This window comes from Morus notabilis, unplaced genomic scaffold (genome assembly GCF_000414095.1).
Source record: "Morus notabilis unplaced genomic scaffold, ASM41409v2 Scaffold2106, whole genome shotgun sequence".
Classification (NCBI taxonomy): domain Eukaryota; kingdom Viridiplantae; phylum Streptophyta; class Magnoliopsida; order Rosales; family Moraceae; genus Morus; species Morus notabilis.
The window spans coordinates 40,226-53,998 of NW_010358656.1; the positions used below are offsets into that span (position 1 = coordinate 40,226).

The 13,773-nt window shown below is 35.2% G+C and overlaps 2 protein-coding genes across 2 annotated transcripts; one reads left to right on the forward strand and one right to left on the reverse strand.

The window, feature by feature from the left end:
• Positions 1-746: 746 nt before the first annotated feature.
• Positions 747-1,914, reverse strand: LOC112090590 (zinc finger protein ZAT10). The gene has a single exon (XM_024162246.1). The coding sequence runs from the start codon at positions 1,710-1,712 to the stop codon at positions 948-950; it is 765 nt and encodes a 254-aa protein (XP_024018014.1). The 5' UTR covers positions 1,713-1,914; the 3' UTR covers positions 747-947.
• An 8,355-nt stretch (positions 1,915-10,269) lies between these two features.
• LOC21388731 (adenine phosphoribosyltransferase 1) lies at positions 10,270-13,773 on the forward strand. Its single transcript, XM_010092930.2, has 7 exons — positions 10,270-10,639; positions 10,902-11,027; positions 11,266-11,376; positions 12,245-12,337; positions 12,602-12,751; positions 13,288-13,346; positions 13,496-13,773. The coding sequence occupies exons 1-7, from the start codon at positions 10,444-10,446 to the stop codon at positions 13,547-13,549; spliced, it is 789 nt and encodes a 262-aa protein (XP_010091232.1). The 5' UTR covers positions 10,270-10,443; the 3' UTR covers positions 13,550-13,773.

The window sequence follows — 13,773 nt, forward strand, 5'->3', positions numbered from 1 at the left end:
GAAAATTGATGAGACTACCAACTGTATATTACTAATATGTAATATCACTAACAACTAATAAGCAAAAAAACAAAAAACAAAAATAAAAAACGTAGAAAAAAAAAACACAATAAGCAGCAAAAAAACAAAACAACCAAAAAAATAAAAATAAAAAACGTAGAAATAAGAAGAGGGAGAATATTAAATGGAAACTGAAAGAAACCTGATTAAGTAAAATCCCACCTGTCATCCTAAATCACTAGTAGTCCCACACGCAAAAAACAATGTGCCCAAAAACAATCACAATCTCCTTTCTCCTTCTTATCTACCAAAATTGATCTCATCCTCATCAGCCATCACTCGTCGGCTCATACAATGTTAGTCGAATAAAACAATACCAGCAACAAATAGAATTATTAAGGCTAAAAATACCACGCACTTGCGCGTGATCCTCATGGACACTACATCGTTTTATTAGTTGTTTTTACTGTGCGTATGATATGCGACCAAAACAGTTAAAACCGCCATACGCGGTCACGCACAAACCTTTTTTATTTTTATTTTTCCCAACATGCGCATGTGGCCTCAACTGAACTCACTAGTATTCAACAAACTCTGTCACCGGTTCTTGCCTCGCTCCTCACGCGTTTGCTCAACTCATCATGGCGTTAGTAATTTATCATTTTTTTTTTTTTATCAACACAATTCAGTATTAACGTGAGACTATTGAAGATAAAATGAATAAACTGATTAATTTGGTTCTTGGAAATTAAAAAAAAATTAAATTAATTGAATTTCTAATAATAACACAACTGAGAAGCTAACAAGAGAGTTCTTCAACTTGTATGTACAGAAAAAAATTGTGTTAACCACAACTAGTAAAGAAAAAAAAATTCAGAAAATTGAATTTTCCTAAGACTAAAATGAAACCAAGGACGAAAGAGGGAAGGGGAAAATAAATGCTAATTTTAATGGTGTTGGGAGATTTGGATCTTCAGAGGCATCAAGGCTCGCTTCTTCAACGGATGGGGACTCTCGACCTCGTCGTCGCCGGAGATGAAGAAATTGCGTGAGAACTCTGGTAAGGCAGGGAGGTTAAGGTCGAAGTCGCGGTGGCTATGGCTGAAGGCGGTGTGAGTAGTAGAGCCCACGCCTTCGGAGGACGTCACAGCGCTGTTTGCGGCGGCGACGGAGGCAGAGACGGTGGTGTTGGTGGCGTTACCACCATCGTAGTGACACCTCTTGTGTCCACCGAGAGCCTGGCCGGTAGGAAAAGTCTTGTGGCAGATGGAGCACGCGTGAGACTTACCAGTACCGTTGGAGACTGCGCCGGCGGCGGCGGTGGCGGCGGATGTCGTCGTGGTGGACGACGTGGACTGATCCTCGCCGCCACCGCTGCCTTTTCTATGGCTGGCCTTGTGTCCGCCGAGAGCCTGGTAAGAGGAGAAGGCTTTGTTGCAGACAGAGCACTTGTAGCTCAGCTTTGCGGCCGATTCCTCCGCCAGTGGAGGAGTGGAAAGAACCGGCTTTTGACGGCGGTTTGCGCCGCCCCGAGCGAGCATGATGAGGCAGAGAGCGAGGTACTCTTCCTCTGTGGGCGCGTTGTCGAGGCGTGGACGCTTGGAGCGCTTCCGCTTCGCCCACGGCTGGTCGAGGTACTGGAGGCTGGCGGCGTCCTCGAAGCGGAACGAAGGCGCCGCTGCGGTCGGAGAGTTCAGAGCTTCTAGAGCCATCGCAGAGTGAAATGAAATAAAGAGAGGAATATGCTTTGCTAATCCAAGTAAGGAAAAAGAGAGAAGCTCTTAAAAGAGAGGTTTTGGGTGTGGTGTTTGGCTGGAGTGTGAAGAATGTGAGTTGAGTCGAGAGAAGGCGTTGGCTTGGTTTGTATATAAGGGGGAGGAAGCGGAAGTTGCGTGTCGAGTGGTGGGAAAGTGAGAGAGGAAGAAAAGAGTGCGGCCAAAGTAAACTTTTTCTAAATAAATATTTTTTTAAAAAAAAAAGAAATAAAAAGAGGAACCAATTTACAATTTGCAAAACAAGGGAGTGGAGCACGTTTATCTGTAAGCGCTTTCTTTCTTGGTGGGCAAGGAGGATGGACTCAACTTAAGTCGGTCAAAGAGAGTGAGACTGTGGAGACAACTGAGAAGTGGCAAGTGTTGTTTGTGTGTGTTAATGTAGGGCCAATTTGCCAGGCCTGACGAGTGAGATTACTTAATACTGATCTTTTTTTTCTTTCTTTTTTTTTTTAGGTTCAATGAAACTCAAAAAGAAAGACCGAGGCCAGAAAGACGGCTTTATAAGTCAAACGTACAAGGTGGTGAAGTTTCTGAAGTTGAACAAAAAACGCGGTCCGATCCAGGCTTTAGCAAATAGCAACCGGCGTCTTAGGTAATCGCAGCGACTTTTCCTTTTCAGATTTCACTTTGGGTGGGGGCCGACTATTTAGATTACATTTACAACCGTGTTTGTCTTTGGCAACTCTTTATTTATTTATTTATTTTTTGTTGGTAAATGGAAGAATTTAGTTTGGCAAGTTGGAAAGTGGTTCCATGTATTAGGACACCGCCATATAGAAATATAATGGCCAGTGATTTAGAGCCAGAACACGTGGTATTAACATCAAAGAGGAGGACAGCATCTACTATCTATCTGTTTTTTTTGCCCATTCAATTAAGATGGTCATATCACGCATCCACATACGGAATTTTGTTGTTGTAGTCTCAATTATTCATTAATTAATTAATTAATTTTTTGCTAAAGCAATCTAGTCTTAAGGTATTGATATTATAGTCGGCCCTTTTTAGTTGTGATCGTTGAAATAATAATGATGATGGATTTGAAAAAGTAACGGCAGACACTTCCAGAAATGTGTTGGAAGAAAAATGAAAGGAGATTGTTTTGAGACAAAATTTTTTACTAAATAGAAAATTTCCATTTAATTGGTTTGAAAATCAGCAGCTTAGCTAAATTTTCTTGATCATGTTTTAAGTCATTCATTCATATTGGATACAAATAGTGGGCTGTGGGCATAGTTCTTTGGGAAATTCTCGAAGGACCTTTCTCACCTCCAACTGTGTTGATTCCCAATACTTTCCAAAGCTATATTTGACGTATTTTGTGGGCCAAGAACACACGAGAATTGTGTGTGAAATTTCCATTTCAACAACGCTTGTGATGGTGGGTCGATTGAATGTGATTTTTCTTTTTTTCCCCCTTAAAACACTTTAAATGTGAAGTTACAACTCTGCAGTTGCAGAATTACTTGCCGATGTATTACAAAAATAAGGAATTATTTGACATTTTTATGAGAAAAAAATATATATGTTCTCTCTTTTAGTACAAAATTACTAGTGAAGGAAATAACACTTCCAGGAGTTTATAATGCAAAGGTGGAGAAGCATCCTGGTAATAACACCATCATCACTTGTCGGCTAATATGCTATCTACCTTTTGTCGGCGGTCCCTTTGCACAATACATTATAGCCGTCCAATAAACAGTGATTGAATTACTTAAGTAGTCGAAGGGAAAATAATTGAGAATTAGATTAAAAGCCAAGTGGAGAGAAATTGGTCCACCGATAGGATGGTAAACGGATTAACTAATTAGTTGCGCTATGCTCTCCTTTTGAGTGCTGCTTACTGGTTGAGTAGGTGCTTCTGTCATTGCATTTTTTTTTTTTTTATTCACTTATTAATTTATTATTGTTGTTTTGCCCAAGTGCTCCAAACACACATTTCCAAAACAAACAAGAAATATTTATATATGTAATTGCACATATATATTATTGACACACAATAAACAAAACAACTTGCTATATAATTGTCCAATTCCGGGGCCTTATGAATTATGTCATTATAAAAGCACTGGGGTCGTTATTCTTGTATTGCCGTAAGCATATTTAACGCAATTTCTTCATGTTGATCCGTAACTAACCGCCAATAGATTACAGGCACTCAGGCAGCATGGCTAGAAGTTTCTTTCCATGTTTATCCTATGAAATGCAAGTTTGTATATAGATTTGAATCTTTGATACCTATCCAAAATGGGAATACAAAATAATAATAATAATAATAATAATAATAATATTTATCTTCAAAACGTTTTCTTTTTTTCTCGTTTCAAATTTTAAGATTGACTAGTCATTTTGACCTTTGACTGACTGTTCGTGGAATATAATGAAACAAAGATATTTTGAACAGGAACGTAAACAGATCAAACACCCAAATACGCAGGTGCTTCCCCTTCAAAGTTTACACATATTCGGCCTTTGAAATAAAGAGATGCCCATGACAAGACTTGTTTTTCTTTCATTTAAAACCAAAAAAAAAAAAACAATATGAAGGGAAAAATTTTGTGGATAATTTGACGAGTTCCTTTTAGCTAGGGCTGTTAAAAAATCTGAAAAACTGACACCGACCGTTTCTGACCAAAAGAACCGAAAAAATCCGTTTTTAACTGGTACCAACACTCAGGTCAGTTAATCGAACGGTTCGGTCTTGTGTATAAAATGGAGATTTGGTAAATATGGAGGTTCAAACCCCTGCCGCGGGAAATTTCTCACCACCACCATACTACTACTCCATGGTAGAGATTATATTGGGTTTGATTAATATTTAGTATTAATTTATGCTCTTCGGTTCTCAAAAGGAAAAGCCAGCAATAAATGATCACATTTATTCACGTTGGAAAGTGGCTAATTAAGACAAATACACTGTCTCCCGCCAGGTTCACTGCACATTTGTTAGTATTCCGAGTTTTAATAAAATTTATACAGTAATTGGATACTTCTTGAGCGATCACTTATCATCATATGAAATTCAGACTCTAAAAATATAAAATAAAATAAAAAAAGAGGAACTACTAAAATAGCTTTTAGAAAATTATTTATCTTCGGGTCGCCCAACCCTATTCCTCGTTTAGCTAGTTCGGTTAGAAGGACGAGGGAAGACTGCTTGCCATGCATCCCACTACCTCTCATTATGCCCCGGCCCATGACTAAGTAGTCTACTTCTAATGTATACTTTAAATGACCTTGGGTAATTTAAGTAGATATCACATAGTTTAACTTGTCTTTTCGATGGAAGGCTATTCATGATCTCGGCTCATGATTCAATTGCCATGTATTTAGCTATTGAACCTCAAAGTTTATGTTTTTATGTGATCGCAGCATCAAAAATAATAGGCCAATATAAAAAGTTTAAAAAAGTATATAGGTCAACTTTTAGTTATAGAAATTAATAGGTCATAACTTGTCAAGTTATGGTTCATAATCAGATAAGTTATGAATAAATTTGTCAAGTTATGATTCATAACCAGATAAGTTATGGATAAAAATTATAATTTATAGACAATAACTTGTCGAGTTATAGTTCATAACCAGACAAATTATAGATAAAAATAATAATTTAACCTATTTATTAACTTACGTAAACTATTAACTTATTAATTTTAATTTATCTCAAATTTTAACCTATTTCACTCTTTCTCCCCATTTATATTCGCCACATTTTAAAACTTCTAAAAACCAACACGAGTCCCACGTTAATGAAAAAGTCTTCTCTCAACTCCATAAGGGTAAAGGTTTCACTTTCTACTATTGCTACACATATTGAACGCCCCTTATGGAATGGGGTATCAATCTAATTTTTGTTTTCCTAATTTTGACTATGTGAATTGTCAGGAAAAAATAGTTTTTAAACTTTTTAATATTTAAAGTTTGTGTGCTGTTCAATATTTTTAAGCTTAAATGAAGGCTTATAATTGTGGGCTTTTTCATTTTTGGCTTAAAATATATATTTTTTGGAATTTTAATTACAAAAGTAGTTAAAATTTCAAAAGAAGCATGGTAAAAACTTTTTCTTAAGAGGTGGTGAAACCGATAGGAAATCGACCGTGAAAAACTGACCATTGACGGTCAAAAAACCGACTAATTTCTTCTTAATACGGTCGGTTGTCGGTTTTTAATTTCTAAAAACCGACATGATCAATTTAGTTTTAAAACCGATTTTCAAAAACTAATATGGTCGGTTTGGTTTTAAAACTGATAAAAAATGTCAGGTTTTCGACCGTTGTTCACCCTTACTTTTAGTCAGAGAGAGAGAGAGGAACTGAGAGTTCCTTTGGAGAAAAGAAAAGATCTCAAAAGGCATATATCATCCTCCAGCCAGAAACAAAGCTCAACATATCAATTTTCGAATTGCCCTTTGTCACAAGAGCAAGCCGTGACACTGAAAAGCGTACATGCCTTTTAGTTAACAAGTTCAAGAAAATTTTCTTCAACCAAAAAAAAAAAATTAGTAAAAAGCTAAAAAAATACTTAAAAAAGAGAGAGTGAACTTATATTCTCTTACTCTTCTTTTTTTAAACGTGAATTCTATTAACATGATATATTAATATTTAAATAAAAAATAATAATAAAATACACGTATTAAATAATGTAAAAAATAATAAAAAAAGTAAAGTTATCATTTCTCCTAATGTTGTCTGTAAGGAAAAGCTTCGTGAAGTCATTGCGTAGCTAATGGTTTTCCAACAATAATTTACGCCACGGAAACGGAGTGCCAATTCTAGAGTCTCCTGTAAGGCATTAGCTTCTGGGATACTCCCCTCCCCGACAGGGCAATTAAAAATGAAAATCATGTGAACAAAAGTGTGTCTGGCGAAAGACGACTTCTTCAACTGTTTAATGAGTAGGAGGAAACAAACATATTATGTTTTACTTTGGGTGGGCCATTAATGGGAAGGAAGCAGTTAATCACGTTCCTAGAAGATTTCGACAGAACAAGGGAACTTACTCGAATGAGAGAGTTTTAGGCAGTATCTGAAGTTGGATTTGTTGTTCGGAAGAAACGAGAGAGAGGAATGGTTAAAAGGCGGCTTATCTTGTCTGTTACGTTCGGTTTGATTCTAGTTTTAGTTTTAAGTTTTTGTTCTGGTGATTTTGGCTTTATTAATTAACAACTTCTTACTAAGAGCTCCGTACTTCGTTGTAATATAACTGATTGATTGCCTGCGGAAGGGTTCGCGGAAACTGCAATGGTCACTAGATGACATAATTCTTCACGGGTCATGGGAATATAAGGGGGTATTCGTTTGCATTTTTAAGTCAGGATGATTTAGTGATGATTTTGAGTTAAATTTGAGTTATAATTTGAGTTTAAATTGTAACTTGAGTTTGTATTTAGATGTGTACATTTGAGTTATGATTTGAATTGAGAATCTATTTGAGTTTATATTTGGGTGGGTCAAAACTTAAATTTGTATTTAGATAATATTTTAATAAAAACTCAATGGTGATGAAAATTTTTAATAGGGTATATAGGTGGGGTTTTATTCATCTTTTTGTTGTGAATGCATAGAAAAAAAAATCATCTCAATTAGAATAAAACGAAAAAATTATGGTATTTTTAAGAATAAAAAAAATAATATTCATTAACTTGAGTTCGAATTTATGAACTCAAGTTAAAGAGAAAACTTGAACTCGAATTTAGCTCCAAACTCGAGTTCAAACTCAAATTTTACAAAAAAATATGAACTTAAATAAAGTTGTAACTTGAGTTTAAATTTTTTTAAAATTTCATTGTAAAAGAACAACCCTTAAATATCCGTTTGTGTAAAAATTGAAAGAACGTTGCGGTGTGGATTAGAAAAAATGTACGGTAAGAATATAATTTTGAACTTTCAATTTTTTATCAAATTGTGTTAATTAAGGTTGGGTAAAATTTGTGGATCATAAAATTCACCTTAATAGTTGATATGTGGGATTTTTGTTTGCATTTTCCTAACAATTCATCCTCCCTTATTCGCTACACAAGAGTTCTATTCTAAATTTAAATCGTTTTAAACTCATTTATCAATTCTATGCTAAATTTTTACTCACGCACTCCTAACTAAGATAAATAATAAGAAGACATTATAATAATGATGTGATAACAGCAGTGGCGGACGGAGGGACGTGGGGCCCGGGGGCATATGAATTTTTGCTATTTTATTTTTCATATACAGTTCTTTAAAAACTTTTCATTTATGCCCCCTTTATTAGTAAAAATTTTAAATAAATCTCCACAAAATCTAATTTCAATTTTTTTACTTTCTTATTGTTCCTTTGATCCTTTTCTATAAATTTTATACTTTTAGATGTATCTAATTGAATTATTATTTCTTTTTCTAATTTACTCCTATGGAAAGTTTTTTATTTAAAATTGGTCACTTCTAAAATGCTTTTTCACATAATCTTTATTATATAAAAGTGAGTCTCGTGAAAAAGTTTATATGATCCATTACAATAATTTTTGTCAATTGTGTCCTTAATTAAATACATTTTCTCTTATTTGCCCTTGTTGAAGTACTTTTTTTTTCTCCAAATGAGTTCCTACGTACTTAAACAATTTTTTTTTCTTACAGCACTCCCAAGTACTATTTTCTGCCATAAGAGTTTAGGTGGGATGGAGTCTTGAAAAAGGTTGTGGGTTCAATTTTGTGTTGTATTACATATTATGTACCTTCTAAATGATTTTTTTTATCTAATTCACCTGTTAAAAGATTTATTTCTATACTTTTCTATATATATATATAATATTCATCTAAAAGCATATATTGATTAAAATGCGCATTTTAATGCATTTTACTTAAATATATTCTTTTTACTAAACTAGAGAGTAATAAAAGAAATAAGAAAAACTATACCTCGTTCACTTCGCTGATTCGAGTTTAAAATTTGAGTTGAGATGTGATTTTATGTGAGAGCTTTTTACTATAGTAAAAAAGTTAGATGTAATTGTTTGTGAGAGCTTTTTACTGTAAAAAAAACTCGAATTCTAAATTCAAATCAACGAAGTGAACGGGGCCTTAAACTCTTCAAAATTTTGAATTCACGCATCAAAAAATTTAATAAACTAATCAATATATACGTGCATAATATGCTTCTAACTAGTTAATAGTATGAAAAAAAAAAAAAAAAACTAATAGTATTAGGAGTTGATTTTTTTAACGTTTTTTAACGTTTTATACATTTTTAGTTTTGTGCCCATCAAACAAAATCCTGGCTTCGCCTACAAGGCGTGTCGTTTGTGGAGAAATTCATCTGAGGCCGCCTTATTTGGTTCAATTGTTCAAGATTGGTTCATCAAAATGGCCGGAGAAGCCATCCTTCTTATTGGGCCAAATAGTATTGCTATATGGGCTTCCTGAACATGAGAACAGCAATACCGTGTGAGATCATCTAACGGAAAAGTAGAGACATGAACATGATCAATGTTTAGACTCTAGTGTCTACCGATTATCACTGGACGTCATTACTATCAGTGGAAGATAGACTAATGTATACAGGGGTAGCAATTTGTATAATTCGTGTCACGTGTTTTGATTTTCTTTTTAATTTTATAGTTAATTCAAATACGATTCGTGATACAAAAATTTGTAAAAATTGCAACACAAACACGATACATTCATTTTACAAGTTGACACGATACGATACGAAAATGATCTGTAAACCCGAAATTGACACGAAAATTATATACTTTTCTTTAGTTTTTTACATATTAGAAATAACTTAAAATTCATAACACACTAAAATACAATAACATTTATCAAAATTAAGCAAATAATAGTAAAGATTTTGAGTATAACTATCATGATACCACAAGTTCATAATAAAATCTAAAATATGTAATGAAAAATATATATTTTTTAAATTTTTTATGAGTTTCGTATCGTATTCGGATTAGACGGATCTAATCTGAAATTGATCCGTATTATTTGTGTCAATTTTAAGTCGATGTAAAGGCAAATCTTTCCCACGACATTCCAATTTATAGCTGGAGCACCATAAGCGTTTGCTTTCTTCTTACTATTCTTTTTTCTAACTTCTCTTTTCTTTTAGCAATTTTTATGGTAGGGTAAGTTTTTTGTTTTACTCATGGATAATGTTGTTTAAATTGTTCAATTAATTTTTTAACGATTATATTTGTAAAAGATTATATTAAAAATGTAAGAGGTGTTACACAAAACTATTTCCAAACATAAATTTAACCGTTAAAAAGGTTAATTTAGCAATTAAATCATCAGTAGAGAAAAAAACCTGTCCTACCATAAACATTGCCTTTTTTTTAAGAGAAAAAAAAAATGGTCCAACTTTCCTCTTTAATAAATAAATTATAATTGAAGTAAATATCAATTATTCATATTACCGCATTTACCAAGTGGGAAGTGGGAAACCCTCCAACCCTGATGGCTCAGGCCACTTACTGTTATATGATTTATTTATTGTACTCTATGGTTGGTGTAATGAATAGACAAAAAAAACCCTTGACCAGAACGCATGATATCTCTTGATTTCCGTATGTGAATGATGATTATGAAACACGAAAAGCGTGGTGCAAATCCAAATTCTCCCCCCCAAAAAAGGTCACGCGCTATCTTGTACTTGATTTTCCAACCATATTCTTCAGTTGCGCAAATCAGCAATGACGCAAAACACCTCAGTTTTGTCTCCGTCAAATTCACCATCCATCACACCCACAGCCGCCGCCGCCGCCGCAATCACCCGTCGACTCAGAGCTCCGTCGACGCTGACAACGGTTTCTGCTTCTCGCCCTCTTCAGTTCTCCTGGATTCGCTTCCATCTGTACCGATCATCCGTCTCTCCTCTTCTCTGCACTGGTAATTCTCACTTATTCCCCAATTTTGTCGTTTTCCGGATCCCAGGGGTGTCTCGGCTTTCATTTTTCATAGGGCTATTATTGTCAAAGCGAAAGAACAGGGTAAAACAAGATATTTAGGGGAAGGGCAATCTGGTCATATAAAGTTATTTACCAATAAAAAGTCTTTCTAGTAAAGAAAAAAAAAAAGAAAATAAATAATACTTCTATGCAAGTCTGAAGTTCAAAAGACAAATCTAAAGTGTTGTTATTGTGGCGAGCAGTGAGTCACTCAGTTGAAGAAGAAGAAGAAGAAGAAGATCGAGAAATGGCCTCCGAAGACGGCCAAGACCTTCGCATAGCTAGAATCGCCTCCGCCATTCGAGTGATCCCAAACTTTCCCAAACCTGGTAGTTTACTTCGACGTCTATTCTCTTTCATTTTCGTTACTTTTTGGTTCTTTACGCTTGCATTTCCTTTCGTCTCCGTAATTGGTTTTTGGGTTCAAAAAAAGTAGAAAAGCCTCGATTCTTTCCTTTGATTTCTGTCATATCGATACCGCTTATTGGTTTTGTGTCGAAAATCGAAATCGAACGGTGCTTGTAAAAGTTTTTTTTGGTGACTGAATTTTCAATTTCGCTTTCGCAGGGATTATGTTCCAGGATATCACCACGTTGCTTCTGGACACGAAGGCTTTCAAAGACACGATTGATTTGTTCGTCGAAAGGTACAAGGACAAAGCTATCTCCGTTGTCGCAGGTAATCCTTTAATGAAGCATATTGTTTGAGAATCGCGTTTAGTTTCAATTGAGGAATTTGATATGAAACATTGATCTTTTATAGATATTTATATCAGTACATTATACAGTGTTCTGCTTTGCAGTTTGATTCTATGCGCGGTGAGGGTACAATGTGTCATGCCAATATGTTAGACCTGGATGACAAAAAATTGGTTTTCAGTTGTAAAAGAAATGGGTGAAACTGTGGTGAATTGGACCTGCCAAAAGAAAATGGTTTTCCTTTCTATGTAGTCACACTTTTCTTTGACCCAAGAGAAAGTATTTAGATGGCATTTTCTTGTTGTAAATTGTTATAACTAATTAGTAGTGAAGCTTTTACGGGTGCAAGGATTTAAGTGGAGAGGATCCTTCTTTTGACCGAGTTTAAATTTGGTTCGGATTTTCTAATTCAAATGTTTCGAAAGGATGGTTGACTCGTGGAATTTGCCTGATAACGATATCTAAGTTTACTCCATACTTCCTAGGTCATGTATTGAGTTGAAATATTCAAGTTCAATAATTTGCCTGAGCTTGAGCAGGAGTTTGACGTCTGTTTTTAAAGTTTGGTGTGGTGCTTACAAGAAAAGAAGTCTTCCACATTGAGATTCTACTTTAGAGATTTGAGCAATTTTACTTAATTGTAATGCCAGTCCCATAATATCTCACCTATAAGAGAACATAGTTTTTCTTGGCAATAATGTTTGAGTTGACTCTTCATTGTTTTGGTATGCATACTGTCTAAAGCCATAGTTTAGGGTTCTTTCTTTCTTGGCGGCTGTTTTTCTTGTATCGACTGATTATAAGTGTACAATTTATTGTTATATTGATGTTGGTGACTTGGTGCACAGGTATTGAAGCAAGAGGTTTTATTTTTGGCCCACCTATTGCGTTGGCTATAGGAGCAAAATTTGTGCCCATGAGGAAGCCGAATAAGTTACCTGGTACATCCTTTCACAACTTTTATTCCTTATTGCAGTCTCCACTTGAGCGGTATGATTTTTGTAACACCGGGTGGCGTGTAAGAGAGTGTCCTACATTCCTTAGTGGGTAATATGATAAGACGAAGAGCAATAGCTGACCTTTTGTGCAAAGCAAAAGAAACTGACTTTATTATTGTCGCAGGGAGAGAGACTATGAAGATTTCAGTTCGTCGTTTGCTTGCTTCTTCCTTTTTTTTAATGCATGTATGTCATTTGTCTTCTCAGGGGCGGTCATTTCTGAAGAATATTCTTTGGAGTATGGAACCGACAAGATGGAGATGCATGTTGGAGCTGTAGAAGCAGGGGAGCGCGCTCTCGTCATAGATGATCTTATTGCAACTGGGGGAACCTTGTGTGCTGCAATCAGGCTACTAGGTACTATACAAAGCCGTATACTTTAGATATCTATATTTGATGTTCATACCCTGCCAAATTTTATTTCCATCAATTGAATCAAATTTGCTTGCTCCAAATTTCTATTACTTCCATGTGAGATGGGAAGCTATATTGATTATGCGTAGTAACTAAATGTCTATCTTTCAATTATAAAAAAAAAAAAAAAAGTTTCTATTACTTCCATGTGAGATGGGAAGCTATATTGATTATGCGTAGTAACTAAATGTCTATCTTTCAATTATCAAAAAAAAAAAAAAATCTTGACAACAGGCAGGACTGTAAGAGTGTATTCATGTAGTTGGCCATATATTGATTTGCTTGCTCTTTTCTTGGAGTTTGATTTCGCGTTGGAAAGGTGAAAAAAGTGAACCGATTTTCCAACCTCCATTGCTCGTGTACAACTCTTTACAAAAGTCGTGGCCGTTTTGTTCACCCACACTTAAGCATTTTAAGCTCCTAGGCATATGACCCCCTCTATTCACGGGCTCACATCCTGTTTGGCCTTGCTTTTGCAGAACGTGTAGGCGTAGAAGTGGTCGAGTGTGCTTGTGTAATTGAATTGCCAGAGCTAAAGGTATGACATAAACATCTAAACTGGATGGTATCTAATAGCAACTTAAAAGCTCATGGCTTGATGTTGCTTACTTATTTTAAGACACTAACCGCACAAATTTTCATACATCTTTGAGGTCGTTGCTGATGCGTTTTTGTCACTGATTTCAGGGTCGAGAACGATTGGGAAACAAACCCTTGTTTGTACTAGTTAATGCAGCTTGATTAACGACATTTGTGCCATTACTTGGTGTTTCTTGGTGAAGTTCGTTTGAGAATGCTGAAACTTATATATGAAGTCGTAGATTTCGAAAGACCATTTGATTTTTATGGGGAGGAATGGGCTGATCCTAATAATAAAACGTTTGTAAGTTTGATGGTTTAAGAGACTGGTTGGTGATGCGCATTGCGCGGTAATAAGTTGTTATATCATCGTTGTTTTGTGAAAA